Source organism: Bubalus bubalis, chromosome 4 (genome assembly GCF_019923935.1).
Source record: "Bubalus bubalis isolate 160015118507 breed Murrah chromosome 4, NDDB_SH_1, whole genome shotgun sequence".
Classification (NCBI taxonomy): Eukaryota; Metazoa; Chordata; class Mammalia; order Artiodactyla; family Bovidae; genus Bubalus; species Bubalus bubalis.
In genome coordinates, this window is record NC_059160.1 from 109,742,395 (window position 1) to 109,765,666 (window position 23,272).

General features: G+C 36.2%; 2 protein-coding genes and 1 non-coding gene across 4 annotated transcripts in view; 2 read left to right on the forward strand and 1 right to left on the reverse strand.

The window, feature by feature from the left end:
• LIN7A (lin-7 homolog A, crumbs cell polarity complex component) overlaps nucleotides 1-23,272 on the forward strand; it is a 316,647-nt gene that overhangs the window by 261,790 nt on the left and 31,585 nt on the right. The gene's annotated exons all lie outside the window — the stretch shown is intronic.
• PTPRQ (protein tyrosine phosphatase receptor type Q) overlaps nucleotides 1-23,272 on the reverse strand; it is a 283,288-nt gene that overhangs the window by 8,136 nt on the left and 251,880 nt on the right. For both annotated transcript variants that reach the window (XM_025284400.3, XM_044941897.2), the window contains exons 45-50: nucleotides 22,015-22,105; nucleotides 16,873-16,949; nucleotides 8,010-8,144; nucleotides 7,452-7,577; nucleotides 6,369-6,517; nucleotides 2,760-2,895 (exon numbers count right to left, since the gene is read on the reverse strand). In XM_025284400.3, the coding sequence (XP_025140185.3) occupies nucleotides 2,760-2,895; nucleotides 6,369-6,517; nucleotides 7,452-7,577; nucleotides 8,010-8,144; nucleotides 16,873-16,949; nucleotides 22,015-22,105 (714 nt within the window). The remainder of the gene's footprint in view (nucleotides 1-2,759; nucleotides 2,896-6,368; nucleotides 6,518-7,451; nucleotides 7,578-8,009; nucleotides 8,145-16,872; nucleotides 16,950-22,014; nucleotides 22,106-23,272) is intronic.
• LOC112584782 lies at nucleotides 15,378-15,482 on the forward strand. The gene has a single exon (XR_003109186.1). It is a non-coding gene; the product is annotated as a U6 spliceosomal RNA (small nuclear RNA).

Here is a 23,272-nt window from a genome sequence, read left to right on the forward strand (position 1 = left end):
CTTGCCACCTCTTCTTAATCTCCTTTGCTTCTGTTAGGTCCATACCATTTCTGTCCTTTATTGTGCCGGTCTTTGCATGAAATGTTCCCTTGGTATCTCTGATTTTCTTGAAGAGATGTGTAGTCCTTACCATTCCATTGTTTTTCATCTATTTCTCTGTATTGTTCTCTTTGGGAGGCTTCCTTGTCTCTCCTTGCTATGCTCTGGAACGCTCCATTCAGTTGGATACATCTTTCCTTTTCTCCTTTGGCTTTCACTTCTCTTCTCAGCTATTTGTAAGGCCTCCTCAGACAGCCATTTTGCCTTTTTGCATTTCTTTTTCTTAGGGATGGTTTTAATCAACACCTCCTGTATAATGTTACAAACCTCCGTCCAATAGTTCTTCAGGCACTCTGTCGATCAGATCTAATCCCTTGAATCTTTGTCACTTCCACTTTATAATCATAAGGGATTTGATTTAGGTTATACCTGAATGGTCTAGTGGTTTTCCCTACTTTCTTTGATTTAAGTCTGAATTTGGCAGTATGGAGTTCATGACCAGAGCCCCAGTCAGCTCCCGGTCTTATTTTTGCTGACTGTATAGAGCTTCTACATCTTTGGCTGCAAAGAATATAATAAATATGATTTTGGTATTGACCATCTGGTGATGTCCATGTATAGAGTAGTCTCTTGTGTTGTTGGAAGAGGGTGCTTGCTATGACCAGTGTGTTCTCTTAGCAAAACTATGTTAGTCTTTTCATGGTTTCATTTTTTACACCATGCCAAACTTGCCTATTACTCCAGGTATCCCTTGACTTCCCACTTTGGCATTCCAGTCCTCAGTCATATCCAGCTCTTTCAACCCCACTGAACATAGCCCGCCAGGCTTCTCTGTCCATGGAATTCCCCAGGCAAGAATACCAGAGTGGGTAGCCATTTCTTTCTCCAGGGGATCTTCCCAACCCAGGGATCAAGCCCAGGTCTCCTGCATTGCAGACAGATTATGGACTGAGCCATGCCATCTCTATCAGCAAAGTTGTCAAAATTGCTTATTTGACCTTTAACTCATGGTTTTCAATTTATTTGTGTATACTTTATAATATACATAATGGCTCAAACTACATTTTTAAAATATATATATGTATTTTTATGTGTGTACATGTATGTCGCTCAGTCATGTCTAACTTTTTGCCACCCCCACGGACTGTAGTCTCCCAGGCTCCCTTGTCCATGGGATTTCCCAGGCAAGAATACTGGAGTGGGTTGCTATTTCCTTTTTCAGGGAGTCTTCCCCACCCAGGGATCGAACTTAGGTCTCCTACATTGTAGACAGATTCTTTACCATCTGAGCCACCAGAGAAGCCCAGGAATTGAATGCTTAAACTTTTCTCCTCAAAGGGATGTACATTTTGAAAAGTTTGGTTGTCTCTGGTCTAGAGCCACATCTTCCTAAGAACATTAATGTTCCATGACTTGGCGTTACATGTTTTGGGGTCAAAAGGGTTCAAGGATACCATAGTCATATAAGTTTGGGAAATGTTGTTCACAAGGGCTCTGTATTTATAAATGTCAATGCACATTAGCATAGAGGCTCTAAGAAATTTTCTCAAACTTATTTTAGCAAAGAGCCGGTTTTCTCCCACCTCTAACGGCTATATAGCCACTTATGTTTTCTAGTTGGTACCCTAGAAAATATCATTATAGAAGATCTGCATATTTACTGTGAGAAAAATCTGTATAGTATAAAAATATCAATCCAAAGATATGAGAAGAACATTTTAGTATAATTAGACAGAATGGGGTGTGAATTTTGGCTCTGACACTTATAACCTTTGAATATCACTTAAATTCTTGGAACATCTGCTTCCCTATTTGGAAAGAAGAGCCGGTAATACCTAGCCTATTGATGAGTTTCATTGGACCTGCTTTACAATTAAATGAGATAATACATGAAAATCATCTAGTATAGTACCTCCTACTAGACACTCAGCAGAGGAGCCTCAGTTTCATTACCATTATACTATGCATTTCTTTTATGACTGAAATCTAGATTTTAAAAATACTTTTGCTTCCAAACTAAAACAACCAAAGACTCCCAGATAGTTGATGATATTATGTAACAAACATTATTAGTACTGATATACAAAAGGTATAAATATGGACAAGTGAAATACATAGACCAACATCATAGTTAATATTTTAAACTTTTCCCAATTACAGCTTCTAGCATGTTTACGAAAGAAATTAATCTGGTTCATTTTCTGTGCTTCCCAAACACTAAAGACAAATCTCTCTTACGAATTATTTTCTGCATGCCTATCAGCATAAACAAGTTAGGATGAGTCGTCAGTAACGGTGCTGAAGGATGACTGGGACATGTGGGTCAGTTCTCCTATGATCTCCATCAGCTGCCAGCCCCAAGCCCTCGCCCCCACCCCAGAGGTTTATAACATAAGAAAAGAGTGTCTGCTTTGTAGCCATGCTATGCTATGCTAAGTCGCTTCAGTCGTGTCCGACTCTGTGTGACCCCATAGACAGCAGCCCACCAGGCTCCCCCGTCCATGGGATTCTCCAGGCAAGAACACTGGAGTGGGTTGCCATTTCCTTCTCCAATGCATGAAAGGGAAAAGTGAAACTGAGGTCGCCTAGTCGTGTCCGACTCTTGGCGACCCCATGGACTGCAGCCTACCAGGCTCCTCCGTCCATGGGACTGGTGCTACTAAGGTCCTCCCAGGAGAAATTCTCGAGCTGACTCTGCTTGCAGTTTTAGATCGTCTTACCAGGTTTTGTACCATACACATTCTTTCACTTCTCAGTTCAGCTACTAATCCATATATGTCCACAAAATCGTGATCATTTATATGTTGTGTTAAGTGGTCCAGAGCAATAAAAACTCCAGTTCTTCCAACTCCAGCACTGTAGGAAGAGTGAAATTACATGCAAATTATTCAGCAAAAAGGTTGTTCATGTGGATGGTGATGAAGAAGAAAAACTATGGTAGCAATAAATTACATATAGTTTCTTTTCTTATTTGGAAGTGGATTTTCTTTGGAGTTTCTTTGTACATATATTGTTCCCAAGACTGTTTAGAAGAAGTAAGATGATTATCTTTAACACGCTATCAAATACTGGAGTTTTTTTTTTTAAAACCAGTTGAACTTTTCCTCTTCTTTCATAACGTTTTAAGAGGTGTAGTTGGAGAAGTACAGGAAATGTTTTTAAAATCACTGAAAAGTCTTAACACCAGAAACTTTGAATATATTTTTGGTTACAAGTAGGGATGCTAAACATGGAAAATGTCAACTATTTAGCCCAGATAGCACTTCTTCTACATCGTATTGATAAATAGACTCTTGTGTGTTCTTATTCACTTTCCCTAGAATTTCCTTTTCCTTCCATAGATAATGACATTGGAAAGCGGTTTCCTTTTAAGAATTTAGTTTAATACTGAAGGACAGTATGTGCTCCATATAAACTGTTAATTGATAAACCTGACAAGATTTATTCAGAAATTCCAATTAGACAAGACTCCTATGTACTTAAATGGTTAATATAGGAAGTAAATGTGGAAAAAAGGGCATTTGAAAGGTCACCTAGTCTTACAAATGTCACTTTGAAAAATACGAAACAATACAGAAACTACTTCTGTAGGTTAAGAATAGTTGACTGTGTACAGTGCCTATGAGTCAACCTAAGAAATAGCATCACAACATAACTCTGAACACAATAACACATAATATGCCCCAGCAGAGTAATCAGTCATTACATTGTTCAGTATACTTTGAGTGTCAGACACTGCCCTAGGCATCTGGGGTACAGGAGCGAACCACACAGACTCTCCAATACTTATGGAGTTTAGATTCTAGAGGAGGGATGATGGGAATCCACACAAAAGAGAAACATGCATAAGGTATGCCCAGTGGCGATAAGTGCTGTGTGTATGTGCTCAGTCATGTCCGACTCTTAGGAGCTCCATGGACTGTAGCCTGCCAGGCTCCTCTGGCCATGAAATTTTCCAAGCAAGAATATTGGAATGGGTTGCCATTTCATAATCCAGGGGATATTCCCAACCCAGGGATCGAACCGGCATCTCTTGCATCTCCTGCATTGGCAGGCAGATCCTTTACCACTTGCGTCACATGGGATGCCCAATAAGTGCTATGGTGAAAGATAAAAATTAAGTAGATAAAAGGTGATAAGGTAGGACAGGGTCATCAGAAAAAGATTCTCTGACAATGAAACTTCAATGGGGTTAGAAGTGCACCTTGTTGGTACACAGGAGAGGAGCATTGTGGCCAGAAGGTGAGTGAAGAGAACAGATCCGAGTGGGAGGGTGTTCTGCATGTTCAAAGCAAAGCAAGGAGACCAGGGTGGGGCGAGTGTGTGGAGAGGTGATGGGGCACAGGGATCAGAGTATTTGCTATTGGAATGGATGTAGAATGTGAGAGGAAGTAGAGAGTCGAGGATGAGTCTTGGGTTTCTGGGCCAAGCAGAATGGACTGCTGTTGACCAAGATGGGATGAGGAGTGAGTTTGGAGACGGGCCCAAGCATTCTGTTTTGGACACCTTTTTAGAATATTGTGGTCATTTATTAATAGGTTGTCATGTTGAACTGGAAGCTAAAAGTATAGGTCAAAAGCTAAGGTGAGAAGTTACAGTTGGACATGATCGTTTAGGAGAAAGTTTTAAAATGATACTTAAAGATTATTAATATAAGCATACTTTTTCCTTCATGTTTATCTGTAAGTCACAAAGGATGAGGCTACACTTTTTGAGTCTAAAAGAGAGAAGGTACTTTACTTTTCTAGTGAATTTTTAAATCCACGATTATAATCCAGTGGCAATGTATATGTAAAATAGGAAGACATTACAGGCAGCTTACTATCCACTCTAATCATCAATAATGCCAATTTAAAATTAATCACGGACTTTAAAAGCAAAATGTTACTGTATTTATACTATATACCAGTCTGTTAAAATTTTTCTGTGTATGGAGAGTATATGGAATTGGGAAGGTAAGAATGAGGCTTTTACTTTTAATTTTATATGTTTTTAAATGTGAAAAGATATCTCATAATGCATGTATTACTCTTACAATTTAAAAAATCTAAAATATTCCTGGAAAAGAAAATGTAGACTCATTTAAATTATGTGTTGAGTTTCTTCATCTAAATAAAAGTTTAAAAACTGGATGGATTAATATTTTCCTAAATATTAACTACATTAATTATTGTATATCCCCATTAGAATATTTATCCATCAATTGATTTTGGAGTTACTATAATTAATAATTACTTTATTAATGTGGTTAAAAATCATTACTTAAATGTTTATTGTAGCAAAAGAAAAATGACAAAATTTACCATTTTAATTATTTAAATGCACAGTTTAGTGGCATTAAGCACATTCAGTCTTATGCAACCATCACCAATATCTGTTTCTAGACTATTTTCATAATCCCAAACAGAATCTCTATACCCATTAAATAGTAACTCTCAATTTCTCTAAGTCCCTGGAAACCACTTTCTGTCTCTATGAAGTATTTTAGGTACCTCATGTAAGCAGAATCATAAAACAGTATTATCTATCACCCACTTTTTCTCTCATTTACAAACTACAACTGTTGAATAGACTCATGCTGAGATTAATTTAGATAACATGTTAGAAAGCATAAATCATATCAGTATGTCCAGAATTCTGAATTCTAAACAATTATGAGCTTTATTTATTTTTGAGGAGAAGTATTGGTGTTTCAGTGGTATAAAATACCAATGAAAATAAAAGTGAAAACCTTAATTTATTATATTTATCATGTTCAAAGAGCTAGGTCAAAGAAAGATATTTGAATAGTTTGCAAAAGTTTGGAATCATGCTTGGGTTGGTCACTTAATTTGATCTTTATTTTAAAGTTCATTTTCTTTATTCTTTGTAACTCAAATCTCAGAAGTTGTTTTTACAAAAAAGTTTAAGTTATTATAGTAGACTAATCTCAATTGAAATAATGAAGGATCAAGAGTTTATTCATAAAACTCAAAAGATTCCACACTCCCAGACTCATTCACATCAGTAGTGGGCTACAGTTTTTTATATATTTTAAGGATTTTGAGAGGTATAATCCACTAAAGAAGTCATAAAAATTCTTATACCAGGATATATATTTTGTCTTCCTTTTAGCCACAGTCATTACTCATTTGATCTCTGCCATCTAACCTTTTATAAAACTACATCTTGATTTGTTATAACCAGTAAAATATCTGACAACTAAAAGCTGGATTGAATCTACATTAATATTCTACTAGAAAATCAATAGTGTCATGATAACATAAGGTCACGTTGGGTTTAAATCCCATTTCGAGTATTTCATAAAAGGTTCTGAAAACCTTTCTTACCTGCAGTGAACAATCATGGGTGTAGTATCATGTGCCCTGCTTGCTCGAACCAGCTTCACAAAGTGGACTAGAGGGGCGCTGTTCTCAGGAACCCCGTGCTCAGGCCATGCAGTAAAGTTGCACTGTCGAATGGTCATGCAGTCCCCGTGCTAGACAGAATGACGTATTAAAGAAACATGATAAAGTTATTTAAGTATCACAGCGAAGTCTGAATGTAGCTGACTCCCCAGGTTTTCAAGGTGATCTTTTAAAATGATAGTTTACAAAACAAAGACACTGTGGTTTCTTGATTTCCTATAAGAGAAGTCTTCTGCTATTGCTACACTACAGAAAATTACCTTTCAGTATGAATGCAAACGATGAGCATGATTGTTGCAAATCTTGCAAACAGATGATTATGTAGGGTATTTATATTCAATGTAGTGTAACTAATACAGTTATGTAAAGTTTAAAAATAAAATAAAATTTAAAAAAAATAAGAAAAAATAAAAAAAAAATAAAAAAAAAAACGTTTTTTGTAACACCAGAATAGTAGATTTTGAACAGTTTTGACCTAGCAACTTAAATAAACACTCACAAATTATTCATAACATTGGTATTGGGTATCTGATAATATTAGAAAGTATAAAGGTCCTTATATCATTTTCTATGTGTATAGGTATTTACATAATAAAGGTGGGATCTCTATGTTATTGATTCTGTATTCATTCTGGATTAAATAGAAAATCCAACGATTAAGATACAGATAGAGACACATGATTTTAGAAATTCCTGTTTTAAATAAAATTTTACAGTTTCTTCATAAAATAAGATAAACCTGGTGATCTAGTTGTTTTCTCTTGTTTCCTTCCTTGTTTACCTAAGAATTTGATATTAACGAGTTACTATAAACTTTAAGTAATTTGGAATTAAACATAATGATATAGATATTGAAGGCCAATTCAGAACTTCTATTTTGAAGATAATAGAAAAGCATTACTAAATATATAGAAATATGTCTAGAAATTAATTTTACTTTAGACATTTAGAGCATTCATATTTTTTATTATGTTTGACTTCCCCTCCTCCTTGTTTTTTTTTTACCCTTTCAATTTTCAGATCTCTGATGGTCCAGTCTATTTGAACATCCTCCATTAGTTTTGTAATCACTATATCTCCGAAGACAGTAACTGGTTTGTTGTCTTCTGGCCAATATTGATGACATCTGATCTGCAGTCAAGAGAAAATTCACCAGTTATAAGAATCATTATATATATATATATATATATATATATAGTTCAAAGTTATTGCTACAAAGGTACAACTGCCTTATACATGCCCAAGTCATTGATATATCAGAGTATTAGCTAAAATCGTCACACATGTGACATTTCAGGCGTGTCTGACTCTCTGCAGCACTATGGACTGTAGGCCACCAGGCTCCTCTATCCAAGGGATTCTTCAGGCAAGAATACTGGAGTGGGTTGCCATGCCCTTCTCCAGGGGATCTTCTGGTCCAGGGATTGGACTCTCATTTCCTGCATCTCCTGCTTTAGGAGGCATGTTCTTGACCACTAGCGCTACCTGGGAAACCCAACATCACACATAAATTAACACAAACGTAAAATAAAGGTTTTGTGAAAAACTTTCTAAATAACTTACCCGTCCTTTTTCAAAACACTGTGTTAGCATTACTAATGTTTTTGCTCTGGTTTCCCACACCATTCTCCAAAAGTCCCCAACTGTTCCTGGTAATGGACCTTGAGTAGCAATAAATTCATTTGGACATAAGTAGCCCTAGAATGATATAATTACAACATTGCATCAATATTTACATATATATATAATATTTTTTAGCTTTTGAGACATGAAAAACATACTAGTTGTAAGATTAATATTCTAAAATACTGCATTTTTTTTTAATCTTGTAATTCTTTTTTTTTATTTTATTTTATTTTTAAACTTTACATAATTGTATTAGTTTTGCCAATTATCAAAATGAATCCGCCACAGGTACACATGTGTTCCCCATCCTGAACCCTCCTCCCTCCTCCCTCCCCATTCCATCCCTCTGGGTCATCCCAGTGCACCAGCCCCAAGCATCCAGTAAAATACTGTATATTTTTGAATGCTAAAAGATACTCAAAATTTCCAACATTAATTTAAACCTCATAATGTAATATACAACTAGCTGTTTTTAAAGTTTATTTCTAACTTTGAATAAAAGAGTGAAAGTGAAGTTGCTCAGTCATGTCTGACTCTTTGTGAGCCCATGGACTGTAGCCTACCAGGCTCCTCTGTCCATGGGATTCCCCAGGCAAGAGTGCTGGAATGGGTTGCCATTTCCTTCCCCAGAAGATCTTCCCGACCTAGGGATCAAACCTGGGTCTCGCACATTGCAGGCAGATGCTTTACCATCTGAGCCACCAGGGAACAGTAAGGCTGAATAATAATAATATGTTTTATGGCAGACAATATGTTAGGCATCTTTCAATTAATCTATTTCTTATAAAAACCTTATGGATTAGTACTATTATTATCCTCATTTTACAGATGAAGATGGAACCTAAGAAATGTGAATTTGCTCAAGGTCTCACAGTAAGATAGTCTGGATCCAGAGCCCACTGTCTTACCCACTCCACTAGCTATTGTTATAAATTTAAAGAATGTGCAGATGTTTTCATATATCCCTGCAAGAAAGTATCTACATAAATGATGGTATTAGTAATTATTCTCCAGAGCTTAAAACCAAGAGTAATGTGGAGATAAGAAGAAGATTCATCTAACTACTGTAGGACCTGAGGTTTGTCTCAACCCTGTTATGGCAACTCTTGTACATTTTATCAAGTCATTCTAAAACCCGGTCTGTTCACCTGGAATGTAAGCATGCCACGTGAGGAGCATCCGTGGATGTTTCTTAAGGTTTATGTGTAAATTTCTAAAAAGTGATGGAATTACATCTATTTCAAACATCAAAATATTTTGAAGAGTGAGGTTTAAGGGTGAATTTTATTTTTAAATGGAATTGTCTCAGTAGCCAGAGAATATAGTATTATACAGAATAGTATACATTTTAAAGTTCAAGTGGTCCTAAAATCTAATCCAACCAGTTTGTTTTACTTTAAAGAATGATGAGCCACTTTAGGTGATTTTTCCCAAATCACAGTGCTAGTCAAGGACAGTTTCTGGAACAAAACCTTCAGTCTGCTGAAAACAAAAACTATGTCCTAAAGCATTTCTGTGTTTCCAGTCTCAGTTGAAATACTTGAGTATGTAATTATTTACATTGTAAAGGGTTTTTTATTTTTTAGTTTAAATAGTACTATACAGTCAATGTAGAATGTTAGGAAAATTCAGAAATATATATTAAAAAATACGGACTTCATCTGTAATCTCACTATCCAGAGTGAAGCACCATTAGTATTTTAATTTCTTTACAGCTTTTAAAATGCACACTCCTCCATTCAAATAATATTTATGAGTGCTTACTGTGTGCCAGGCACTAGTCTAGGAACTGAGGATTCATCATTGACTAAAATTCCTACCCTGATTTGTCTTATATTCTAGTTACGGGAAATAGACATTAAATCTGTTAACAGGTCTATTAAATGAGCGATTTACATAGCTTTTTTAAAGTGATAAATGCTATGAGAGAGAATTTCAGAAAACAGGGTGTTCAGAAAAGGCTCATTGGTGAAATCTGAGGAAAGACTTGAAGCAGAAGGAGGTAAGCCCTTCAAAATTTGGAGAAAAAGTGTTTCAGGTAGAAAGTCAAGTGTAACAGCATTAAGAGAGAGATGTGTTGTAGGAACTGCAAGTAGGGACAGTAGTAGAAGGTAACATTGGAGAGAACAAGAGAGGGAAGGGAGCAGTGCTTTAGGCCCTGGAGCAGGTAGTTTTACGAGTTTGGTTTTCACTCTGGATGATAGGGAAAGCCATTGAAATATTCTGAACATATATAGAGTGCGTTTAATAGTTTCACTCTAGTTTCTATACAACAAGCTGATAGTGGTTAAAAAAAAAAAAAAAAAAGGGAAAGGAGGGAGAGTAGTTGGAATATTGCAACAATCCAACCAAGGAATGCAATTTGGGTGATAGGAATGGGCATTGTGAGAAGTAATAAAATCTGGTGTATTTTGAAGACAGAGCCAAGAGAATTTGCTTATGGATTACATACTGGGTATAAGAAAGATAGGAGTCAGTAATGATTCCAAATAAAGATGGGGGAAAAAAAAAAACTTCAGTATGAGCATACTTTAAAAAATTTGTTTAATTAAAATATAGTTGATTTACAGTGTTTCTGGTGTAAAGCAAAGTGATTCAGTTATACATATATATATTCTTTTTCATTACAGTTTATTGCAGTTTATGGAAAATCATTCCCTGTGCTATGCAGTAGAGTTTGTTGTTTATTTATATAGTACATTGTATCTGCTAATCTCAAAGCCCTAATTTATCCCTCCCCACCCACTTTCCCCTTCAGTTCAGTTCAGTTCAGTCACTTAGTCGTGTCCGACTCTTTGCGACCCCATGAATTGCAGCATGACAGGCCTCCCTGTCCATCACCAACTCCCAGAGTTCACTGAGACTCACGTCCATCGAGTCAGTGATGCCATCCAGCCGTCTCATCCTCTGTCGTCCCCTTTTCCTCCTGCCCTCAATTCCTCCCAGCATCAGAGTCTTTTCCAATGAGTCAACTCTTTGCATCAGGTGGCCAAAGTACTGGAGTTTCAGCTTCAGCGTCATTCCTTCCAAAGAAATCCCAGGGCTGATCTCCTTCAGAATGGACTGGTTGGATCTCCTTGCAGTCCAAGGGACTCTCAAGAGTCTTCTCCAACACCACGGTTCAAAAGCATCAATTCTTTGGCCCTCAGCTTTCTTCACAGTCCAACTCTCGCATCCATACATGACCACAGGAAAAACCATAGCCTTGACTAGACGGACCTTTGTTGGCAAAATAATGTCTCTGCTTTTGAATATGCTATCTAGGTTGGTCATAACTTGCCTTCCAAGGAGTAAGCATCTTTTAATTTCATGGCTGCGATCACCATCTGCAGTGATTTTGGAGCCCCCCAAAAATAAAGTCTGACACTGTTTCCACTGTTTCCCCATCTATTTCCCAGGAAGTGATGGGACTGGATGCCATGATCTTCGTTTTCTGAATGTTGAGCTTTAAGCCCACTTTTTCACTCTCCACTTTCACTTTCATCAAGAGGCTTTTTAGTTCTTCACTTTCTGCCATAAGGGTAGTATCATCTGCATATCTGAGGTTATTGATATTTCTCCCAGCAATCTTGATTCCAGCTTGTGCTTCTTCCAGCCCTTAGGTAACCATAAATTTGTTTTCTATGTCTGTGGGTCTATTTCTGTTTTGTAAATAAGTTCATTTGTATCATATTTTAGGTTACACATATAAGTAATATCACATGGTATTTCTCTGAGAAATTTTACTTAGTGTGACAATCTCTAGGTCCATCCATGTTGCTGCAAATATCATTATTTCATTCTTTTTTATGGCCAATATTCTGTGTGTACTTATATATACACACTTATATACCATATATGTGATATATAAATACACACTCATCGCATCTCCTTTATCCATTCCTCGATCAGTGGACAGTGAACACTGGGGTGCATTTATCCTTTCAAATTCCAGTTTTCTCCAGATACATGCTCAGGAGTGGGATTTCTGGATCATATGGTAACTCTAATTTTAGTTTCTTAAGGAGGCTCCATACCATTTTCCATACTGGCTGTACTAATTTACATTCCCACTGACAGTGTAGGCAGGTAGGTTCCTTTTTCCCCACACCTAGCATAAGCAGACTTAAAAGGAAAACCAAGAATTCACAATGGACATATTAAACTTGAAATCCCATTTGGATATTCAAGTGGGAATGTCATCATGGCATTGGGGGATATGAGTTTGGAGCTCAGAAAGAAGTCCAAACTAGAAACATAATTTTAAAGTAGTCAGCGAATAGATCTTACTTAAAAATCACAAGAATGGTTGAGATCATCAAGGAAATGAGTTGGAAAAGAAGCAGCAAATTCAAGGAATGGGCTTTAGATAATTTCAGTGTTTGGTAGTCAAGGAGATAAGAGAGAACCAGAGAGACTGGGATGAAAGAGTCAAAGCTGTAGATGGAAAATCAAGAGAATGTGGTCCTAAAAGTTGAATGAAGAAAGTGTCTTAAGGGTGAGGACAATTAAGTGTAATTTATCAATTTATAAAATATATCTCCTAGTCATTTGCATTTCCCTGTTTCAGGGATCTGACGTCCTTTGGTACTATAATCTATCAGCGTAGATCAGATTTGATGTTTCTGATATGTTTATGGCTCATATGCATCATAGCCTTTAATCTTCAGTCTAACTATAGTAAAAGCTATCCTCAAATTGAAGTAATTTCAGGCATCTTAGGTTGACAAGGGAGATAATTTGGATTAGCAGGTTGGAATCTTCATCTTGTCCCATTACATAATGTTCTTGTTTGCTCTTTTGAAAACATTTCTAAACTCACTTGTACAACTATACCACTATTGGCTATTTACAAGGATGCAGTACTTATTTTCCTCTCTACCTTTCTCCCACGGTCCATCCTTAATCAAAAATTTCCAGCTTCTCGTTGACTCCTAGCTTCAGGGGTATAATTCCCAAGAACAGCCAAGGCCCGAGAGGTAAACAAATAGTAATCTAATTACAGATCCTGGCCTGGTGTTTCCTAGTCTCAAAGCACATACTTCAGACCACCTACTGGTATTCCCTTTTTCCTTTTTCAGATTTCATTTCTTCCCCCCATCTAAACACTACTTATCTTGTTTTCTTCTCTCACTCTATAGTTCTTCTCCCTTTTTCCTCTAGCATCCAAAGAAATAGGAATCTAGAATCCATTTGTACATGGCCTCTATCTTTGGCTCCTGGAGCAAGTTGTTCATGAACTTTCACATGGAGGTGCCATGGAAGAAAACCAGGGGGTGGGGAGAAGCTGCGGTGTCCTTCACTCTGAGAAGTCTTTACTGTTTGTGAAGAGAAGACTGCCTAACCTTGGGGATGGAAAAGTGAGAGGCCACTACAGTATTATGAGTTTATTTCCACCTTCTCCCGACATCCCAGACAAAGGAGATTGCCCTGTAAGTAAAAGCAATAAATATACTGCCCACTTTAATACTGAAAGTGAAAGTGAAGTCGCTCACTCATGTCCGACTCTTCGTGACCCCATGGACTGCAGCCCACCAGGCCCTCCATCCATGGGATTTTCCAGGCAAGAGTACTGGAATGGGGTGCTATTGCCTTCTCCGTTAACAGCGGCTAGGCATATTACATTTACTTGGAGCTGGTATACTTGGTGACAGCCTTAGTGCCCTGGGACACAGCGTGCTTGGCCAGCTCCCCAGGTAGCAGCAAGCGCACGGCGGTCTGGATCTCCCTGGAACTTGCCTTAAAGTAAAGTGCTTTCCATCCGCACCTGCTTACTATGCAGCTCAGTAAGGATGATGCGTATCATTACATATGGGTCATGGTGACTTTGTTGTAAGGTTTATTACATTACAACATCACTTGACCACAGAAGAATGTGTATATTCTGTATATATTCAGGCTTAGTTTATTGTTCATTCTGCATTATCTTCTTATGATTGTCTCCCGATAACTGGTAATATTTAGAGGGAACACTGGGACTTCATTAATATTCCTTTGTTTATGTAGAGGGAACACTGGGGGTTCATTAATATTCCTTTGTTTATGTTATCTGTGTGGTTCAGTTATACCTCCTAAAACTGTCTGGTTGCCTTCCTAATCATGTTCATATCCTATACTGTCATCCCATAGCTAGATGAACCTTTTACGCTATGAGGTATTCATTTGTGTCTACTTAATTGGTAGATAAGAGTCGAACTAAAAAGCCTCTTGATGAAAGTGAAAGAGGAGAGTGAAAAAGTAGGCTTAAAGCTCAACATTCAGAAAAGCTAAGATCATGGCATCTGGTCCCATCACTTCATGGGAAATAGGTGGGGAAACAGTGGAAACAGTGTCAGACTTTTTTTTTTTTTTTGGCTCCAAAATCACTGCAGATGGTGACTGCAGCCATGAAATTAAAAGATGCTTACTCCTTGGAAGGAAAGTTATGACCAACCTAGATAGCATATTGAAAAGCAGAGACATTACTTGGCCAACAAAGGTCCGTCTAGTCAAGGCTATGGTTTTTCCGGTAGTCATGTATGGATGTGAGAGTTGGACTGTGAAGAAAGCTGAGTGCCGAAGAATTGATGCTTTTGAACTGTGGTGTTGGAGAAGACTCTTGAGAGTCCCTTGGACTGCAAGGGGATCCAACCAGTCCATTCTGAAGGAGATCAGCCCTGGGATTTCTTTGGAAGGAATGATGCTAAAGCTGAAACTCCAGTACTTTGGCCACCTGATGCGAAGAGTTGACTCATTGGAAAAGACTCTGATGCTGGGAGGGATTGGGGGCAGGAGGAAAAGGGGACGACAGAGGATGAGATGGCTGGATGGCATCACTGACTCTATGGACATGAGTTTGAGTGAACTCCGGGAGTTGGTGATGGACAGGGAGGCCTGGGGTGCTGTGATTCATGGGGTCGCACAGAGTCGGACATGACTGAGTGACTGAACTGAACTGATAATTGGCATTTTGGAGTAATCACTAACCAAAGTAAAATTTAGAATGAATGAATTCTTTTCCCTCTTAACAGAGGCTTGTGGGGAGTGGGACACAGGACAGGTTATGTTTGATGTTGGGGAAAGGATGGAGCAATACAGAAGCAGAGCCCCAGTGGGACCAAATGAAATGGCAGGCCTAGGTGAGAAGATGATGAATAAGAAGAAAATTTTTTTAAAATGGGAGTATGGGCAGTATAGGAAAGCTTCAGGTATCTGTAGAATCACAATGAGAACCATGGTTAACCTTGCTACCTATTAGAATTGAAGTAGGTACTTCACCACCACTGAAGATTTAAGAGTACACATCTTGTTTTTAAAAAACTGTATGTGCTTGCTTTGGCAGCACATATACTATAAGCAAGCACATACACTAAACTTGGAAAGATACAGAGAAGATTAGCGTGGGTGCTGCACAGGAATGACAGGCAAATTCATGAAGTGTTCCGTATTTATATTTGATCAAATTATGTATACAGTTCTTTCTAGAAGAGGTGGCTTATTAACAGGGAAGAAGATTGCTATATTAACAGTTGTAAGAATAGCGTTAGGTATTTTAGGTTTTCTTTTTCATAATATTGAAGATTCAGCCATCAGTGGGGTAGTTTAGAATCCCAGGGATCAGGATGGAGGATCAGTCGTTTTTTTTTTTTTTTTCTTTTAACAATAAAACGTCTTCAAACTTTTTGCCTCAACCTCTGGCCCAGGCCTGCCGTTTCATTTGGTCCCACTGGGGCTTTGCTTATGTGTTGCTCCATCCTTTCCTTTCCCATCTAGAAAAGAGTTCGTTTTCTTAACTCAAACTAGTTAAATATTCTGGGTGAACCACATCACTGATTTGCCTATTACCTTTGAGAAAAGTTGTCATTTTGTTAAGATACTGTACTTATTATTAATCTGAATTTGCATTGACTATGTTTTAGTGTATTTATACATGGTGAACTCAGTTTCTGAAATTAAGCTTTTTATTTGCAGTTTTCTAAAAACAAACCACAACTGTATATTTGATTAGTTCAGAGATAGAATCATCTGCCTTAGGGAGAAAGTAGGTGAGTCAGTGCCAAGAGAGGCTAATCTCTAATTATCAGTAATTTTTCAGAAAGATTTTCTAAGTGACTGGATTAAATAACCACAAGAGCAATTCCTCCTCTGAGGTTTCATGGTTGTGTCAACCCAAGTGGAGGTCTTGGGTGCATATAAGGTTTCTGTGTTCCTAAGATAGTGGTGACCATTGAGAGAGCAAGAGTCATGGAGAAAGATCTCCTTGGAACACTCTGGTTATATTCCATTTTCGATCCTATGTGGCAAGCATTTATTATCTGTGATATTTATCACAGTTTATCCCACATTGGTTCACTTAAGATATGTTTATTGAGTGGCTGCAAAAGAGTACACATTCTCTAAGTAGCAGAGGATGGAAAGAACATGGCATCATAGTCCCCTTGAGGGACTGAAAATCTCGAAGGGAAGAAGAGCACAATGGGTTTTTATATAATATGGACATGACTATCCATTTGACTAATTTTCTTTGAAAAATTGGCTGACCTTATTGTATTCAGAGGATCTTCTGACAAATACTGGAAACAGTGGACAGTCCAGGGGATATGTAGTTTGAAGTTGGACATCTGCTGCTTATTAGCGAAATGATTGTTGGGTAAATTGCAATCTCTATTTGGAGCTTCAATTTCCGCATGTATAAAACATCGTATATATACTTAATGTTGTAGGGAACTGGTACATTAAATCTATGGAGGTTGTAATGAATTTCTTGTTTTCAGTAGTTGGAAGAGTAACATTATTGTAGTATTTATGTTTTATAAAAAATATATATAAAATAGCAACTTACAGAAACATAGCTGGCATTAATATAATCTGATCCTGGAATACTAGCATCAGCTGTCAGCTTCACTCTGTTATTGTTGTCTAGAAGGAAAGATAAGATACTAATATTAATTTACTTTTTAAATTACCATTACTTTTTTCTATAAAATACAAAGAACTTTCTGATATTTGAAAATTACAGATGGCTGTAAAATTTTAAAGTAAAAGTTCTCTCTTATTCCATATTTCCACAACCTAAAGACAATGACTGTTAATATGTTCTCATATTTATTTCCAGGATTTTCTATACGTAGTCATATAAAATTAACCACAAATGGGGTGCTAGTTCCTCTATTCTGCAAAAAATTTTATTTAGCTATATCTTTCCATATTAGTGCAAATAACAATATCTATTGAGTTGTCCATAAAGTTTGCTCAAATTTTTCCATAACATGTTATGGAAAAGCCTGAACAAATACCTTTACTGACCTAATAGTTCATTACTTTAAAAGATCGTATAGTATTTCATTGTGAATATAACATACTTATTTAGCTCTTCAGGATGATTGAAAATCGTATCATTTTGTTATTGTAAAATGCTGAATAAATAACTGAAATTTTGCATATATGTTGGAGTCTATTTGTAGAATACATTACTAGCAGTAAAATTCCCAAATCATATTGTGCTTCTCAAATTTTGAAAGACTGATGAATTGTTCTCAAACTATATCAGTTCACTCTGAACAAAAGTGTTTGAACAGTTTGAACACCACCATGAGATGCTACTTTGATATTTGGCAAAACTAATACAATTATGTAAAGTTTAAAAATAAAATAAAATTAGAAAAAAAAAAGCAGAGATTACTTTGCCAACAAAGGTCCATCTAAAAAAAAAATAAATAAAGAAACGTTTTAATTTATGACCTTCTGAGAGACACAGATTGATTTAGTATTTATTTTGATTGCCTTAACTATGAGTGAAAGTGAGCGTCTTTGCTTGTGTATTGGCCATTTTAAATATCTTTTCTGTAATTGCCTTTTCATATTATACTATTTTTATTTTTTAAAATATTTTATACTAAAAATGTTACATGTATTGAAAATTTTTTTGTCATTTGTCTTTGACTCACTTAATTTATCTGTTAGCTATCTTGCCATACATAAAATTTATATGTATTGTAGTCAAAGTTCTCATTTTTCACTGTGGCTTTCTGCGTGATACATACAAAAGGCTTTGTCACACCAATATTCTTCACGGATTCATTCATAGTGTCTTCCAGAGCTTTAATAGGTTTTATTGCTTGTTTTAAATATTTTGATTTTTGATCCATTGGGCTTCTTTTATTTGGGGACAGAATGAGGGAAAATCTATGTTTTATTGTTTGTTGCCATTTAGAACAATAAATAGTGCATGCACCCTTACCCCCTTATTCAAAATACCACTTTACCATATACTGGTTTTCTCTGTGTTTGGGTCTATTTCTGGAGTTCTTTAATTTAGATGCCTATTCCTTCTTTCACACCAAACTTTGAATTACTGTTATTTAGACTGTTTTACAGTCTAGCAAAATTAGATAACCGTTTTCCCATTATTTTTCTTCAAAGAAAAGTATCAAAAATTATTTTTCCTTGAGAATCTTTGCCAAATTGGTTTTACAGTTGAAATGTCCAGTGCTAATTTTCATTAGACAAAGAAATGATACAAAGTTATCTGTCACTAAATTCTTCTGAGGTTTTAAAACAAACCTTCCTGGGAAGGCAGTGAGCAGTGGAGCAAAAATGAGAAAGTGGGTTTGAGTGGGAATCCAGACGCTCTATCTGCCGTTTATGGCCTTGGGTGAATTGTTTCCCTTCTCCGTTTCTTTGTTACCTCAGCTATAACATATAGTTATAATATTTATTTTGTAGAATCCTCTGAGGAAAACATATGAAAGTTTACAAAACGTATAGCTCTGTATGGAACACAGAACACACTCTCAAGTTCTTAGAATTAAGCACATGTTATATGTGAAATGACTTTGCTGTATCTTTAGGTAAGTATAATGACCCAACCAATGTGTTTGAATCCAAAGAAGGGGGATCATTCAAGCAGATTACGCAAACCATTTCTGTCCCAAAGATTTTAAATTTGGTATGATGTGCCAATCTTAATGACGCTGTGGCCAGTCATGCAACTAAGAAAGGGAAGCCATCAGTTTTCTGTTCACTAAATATCTGAGTGAACTCTCCGAGTCAACTGAACTGAGTCAACAGCAAGCTAAACTTTTCTTCATGGTGTTGGAACGCTTCTCAAGGTCACAGTGTCCTGTCAAACAGAGATTTGGAAATCTCTTCTGCACACATTTGCTGCTAATTCTAGTATCTTAAAGTCCTGTAAGCTAATATGTTCTAAAATGTACTGTGATATTTGAAATCCTTCTTTCTACATTACTCAGGGGAAACAGTGGATCTCACTTAGCTGGCTCCAGCTAAAATTCAGACTCCACTAAAATGAATTCATTCTCTATGGGAGAAAAAAAACATTTCTTCACCTTTATGTCTTCTCTGCAAACACAATGGGAGAATATATTAGTTTAAATATTGCATTTTCTCTCTGTGTGTGTGTATGTGTATATGTCATGGTGGGAGGGAGCTGGGAGCATATGGGTCTGTTTGCCCGAATGAGAGGATGTGAGTTTACAGCTTGTCTTCCGACCCAGATTAGGGAAGTAGGTTTGTTATCTCCAGACCATAGACCCTAAGGGCCTGTAACTAAATTTTAGTCACCCAGAAACTTAGAGGCTTTTAAAAATAAGCAATTTACTGATTACTAACAACCATAAGAACTAATATTGATTGAGAGCTTCCTGTGTTCTATATTGGGTAAAGTGAGTTACATGATTATTTTATCTAATCCTTCAAGTTATGCGGTCGACATTACTAAATAATATCCAACAACTGAAGTAGTTGTTAGGTAAACAGAAATGCAACCCAGGAAGTTTGATTAGAGCCCACGTTTTTAGTCATTTTACTATATGGCAGGTAGTATGTACTAGTTGAATTAATAAATTCTTAATAAAATTATTGAAAAGTATAAAATTATGCCTAGTAAAATTATTTCTTATAGAACTTCCAGTTCTTTAAGAGGACAGTTAAGAAAAAACTTTAGCCCAAAAACCCATTAAAGGATATCAGATGTGGATGTAGAATATTATTTGAAAAATTACTAAGTTTTCTGTACTGAAATCAAGAAAAAACAGAAAATAATTGGATATTATTCCTTTGGCTCTAGCAAAGGTGGAAAAAAAATGTATGCAATGCTTATGATATTCCCAAACATCCTTGATTTACAGTTATTTCTTGTCTTACCCATCACAAGTTATTTTTGTCTTAGCCTCAGCTATTGGGATTGTCTTACTCCTCAGTTCTCCTTATTTTAAGGATGTTTGTTTAGTTATATTCTCCTTATGCTGTAAGTGCTAGCAAGCTAGCACTGTATGACTTTAATGGCCATTATCTGAACCCAGAAAATAATGCACTGAAATCTTAATAACAAAAGATCAAAATGTTACATATAAAAAATCTCACATATCAAATTTTTATATATTTAAAGTCAGATATGCTTCAATCTTTGGAAGTAAGCTAGGTATGTTTTATCTACCTATATATAATTATATACAGTGATATACATTACTTCAGCCACATACACTATTGCAAATAAATATTAAATATTCCATAGTAACTGTCCTTCAATCAGACAGTTTGTGTATTTATTTTCACAGGATATCATTAAGCATGAAGCAGAGAATCTGAAGGACATTTAGATATGGATGGATATAAAAACCTGAGACTTTTCGTATCTCTTAAACTTAGGATGTATCCCACCCAGGTTAACTCTCTGAAAGGGAAAACAAAAGGACTTACTAAGAAAGGTCATGCCAGAGGGATTTAAGGATGTAATACTAACATTCCTTGTTTCCTACAAAGATGCCTTATTTGTCAACTCACTCTTAAAGCCATTTACCTATGATTTGTTTTGTTCCGGGAAGGATTTTAGGTGATTAAAGCTATTTGTATTTTCATCCTTTTCTAATTCTTGGGAATTAACAGATTCCATTAGGTTACTGACTTCTAGATCATGTTTCCCTAAATTTGTTTACTTCATGCCTCAGTTATCCTCTAGTTCTAGAATAACACAATATGGTCCATTTTTTGGGGGGGCTATCCATATCCTTATGATTTTACCTTCTGTGATGACATATTTCTCAAAGTCTGTGCCTTTCTAGACAGAAGAGTTCAATTTTTATATGTATGGAATTTTCCCCAATACAGTTTTGAAAAGGCATAGAACATAGAAAAATATATATACACTAATATAAAATTAGGAATATTTTTAAACTCTAGACTTTAAAACAGTATTGACAACATTTCAGAACTTAACATATCACTTTTTAATTTTATAATATAAAAATGTATTGAATCAGAATATACTTAGTAGGATAACATGTTGAAAAATATAGCAAACACAGCATTTAAAGAGGGATGCTATGTTTTTTCTTTCATATTACTGCTAATTCTTACATCAATAATATGGTTTGCTTTTTCCACATCAGTATACACATTTGTTTTAATGACATTTAAGGACATAATAACAGCGTGGCATGTACTACGGTTTCTTACTGATTGAAAAATGTTGTCTGTGGTAAAGCACAAGCCTGCCTCCTTTGTAAAAACCAACTCTGGTAATCACACATTTACTCTGATCTTCAACAAATATTTTGCAATGCACTTTTTTATATTCCTTTACAAAGCACTGCCATGCTCTTAAGGAAAGTAATGTGCACAGTTACACATGAACTTTCTCTCTTCATTTGAGAACTAGGTCTATAGGAAGATATGAGAGAGGTTTGTTCCTGGGGTTAAATTACAAAGCTCAGAAAGTACTGGGGCTACAGTTTCTTACACCTGCATGAATAAACCTTGTGTGAACAAGCTGAAACCCATGTACATTAACTTTAGTCAATATTAACAAAGCCAAAGAAATACAATTTATAAGTTGCTGCTAATAAAATGCATTATTATAATTCAATTAATATGTAACACATATTTAAGAAGAATGCTGAAGTGCATTTTGCGCTCATTTGAAAAGCTTTCAGTATCTAAAAGCAGAAACAGTATGTACACATACATGGTTTTATGTTTGGAAAGCGGTTTTTTGCTCTGTTCCAAGGCAGATCAGCGTCAGTTGAAGAGAGATCCTGAAGAAATTTTGGTAATTCCTGTGGATTGAAGTCATTGCAAAGTTTAGATTTATTTCAGAAGTCAACACGAAGTTCCACTTAGTAAAAGACTATTCTAAGTCCTTTTATTTTTAAAACGAAAACACTTCTCATAACTGCAGAAGCAAGGTCAAGTGAACAGTAAAGAACTTAAATGAACTTACACTGAAAATACCCCACATAGAGCTGGTCCTCTGGGCTCCTGCTTTCTCTGGCATGATTTCTCTGTCCTCTGTGAAGTCTGAGGTGCGGCAACCATGCTAGCGACTGACTCCCTTCATACTTTACTGATGGTTTCATCAAATATTCCCTGTGTATTATTTAATATTTCAACATCTACTTAGTAGGGGAAGGGAGTTGGTGATTTATTTTTTGTTTTTTCTCCTTGGGCAGTGTGATTTCATGCCTATTAATTGGTACAACATTGGTCAGTTTGAGAAGATGCCAAAGGTCAATTGCTGTTCTCAGTGGGCATTGTTAAATCGATAGCAGAATGCAAAGGTGTGATTAAGAAATATCAGACACTGAGGGATTGTCAGGGAGCTCTGTTATTGATATTTTAGTGGAAAATGATGATATCCCTTGATCATTTAAAAAGCTGTGCAAGAAAATAGGTTATTTTATCGAGCTGATGATTTACATTTATGAAATTTATAGTTTTCCATATTAGAAATGTCTCAATTTACCAGAATCCCTTAGAAGTGCTAAAACTGGGGGGTTTGCAATTTTTCAGCATTATTAAAAATTATTTTTTTAATTGGATAATTTTCCCTTCTCCCTTATTTTTCCTCCGAGAATTCTGGACAGTCTTTTGCATGTATGTATGTGTTAGAGAAGAGGGACAAGGTTAAGCATCTGAATTCTGGTGTTCTGGCACCAAAGGCTTCGAAAAAATTTTTAACCAATTGAGGAATCCTAGAACAGCTTCCTTGTGTTAGGTTTTGGGAATATATATCAGCATGTTTATATGAGGCAAATAGAGGGGAAAAGAAAGGTGAATTGGAATCACCTTCTATTCTGTGTTTACAGAAGTTTCCATTTATAGATTGAAATGACTCTGGCCTTGATAATCAATATTCAGTTACCAGGTCGATTGTTTGGTTAGTAATATTACACTCAGTGGCCTTCTTATCAGGGCACATGGGGCTTCAACCAACCCTCCTAAAT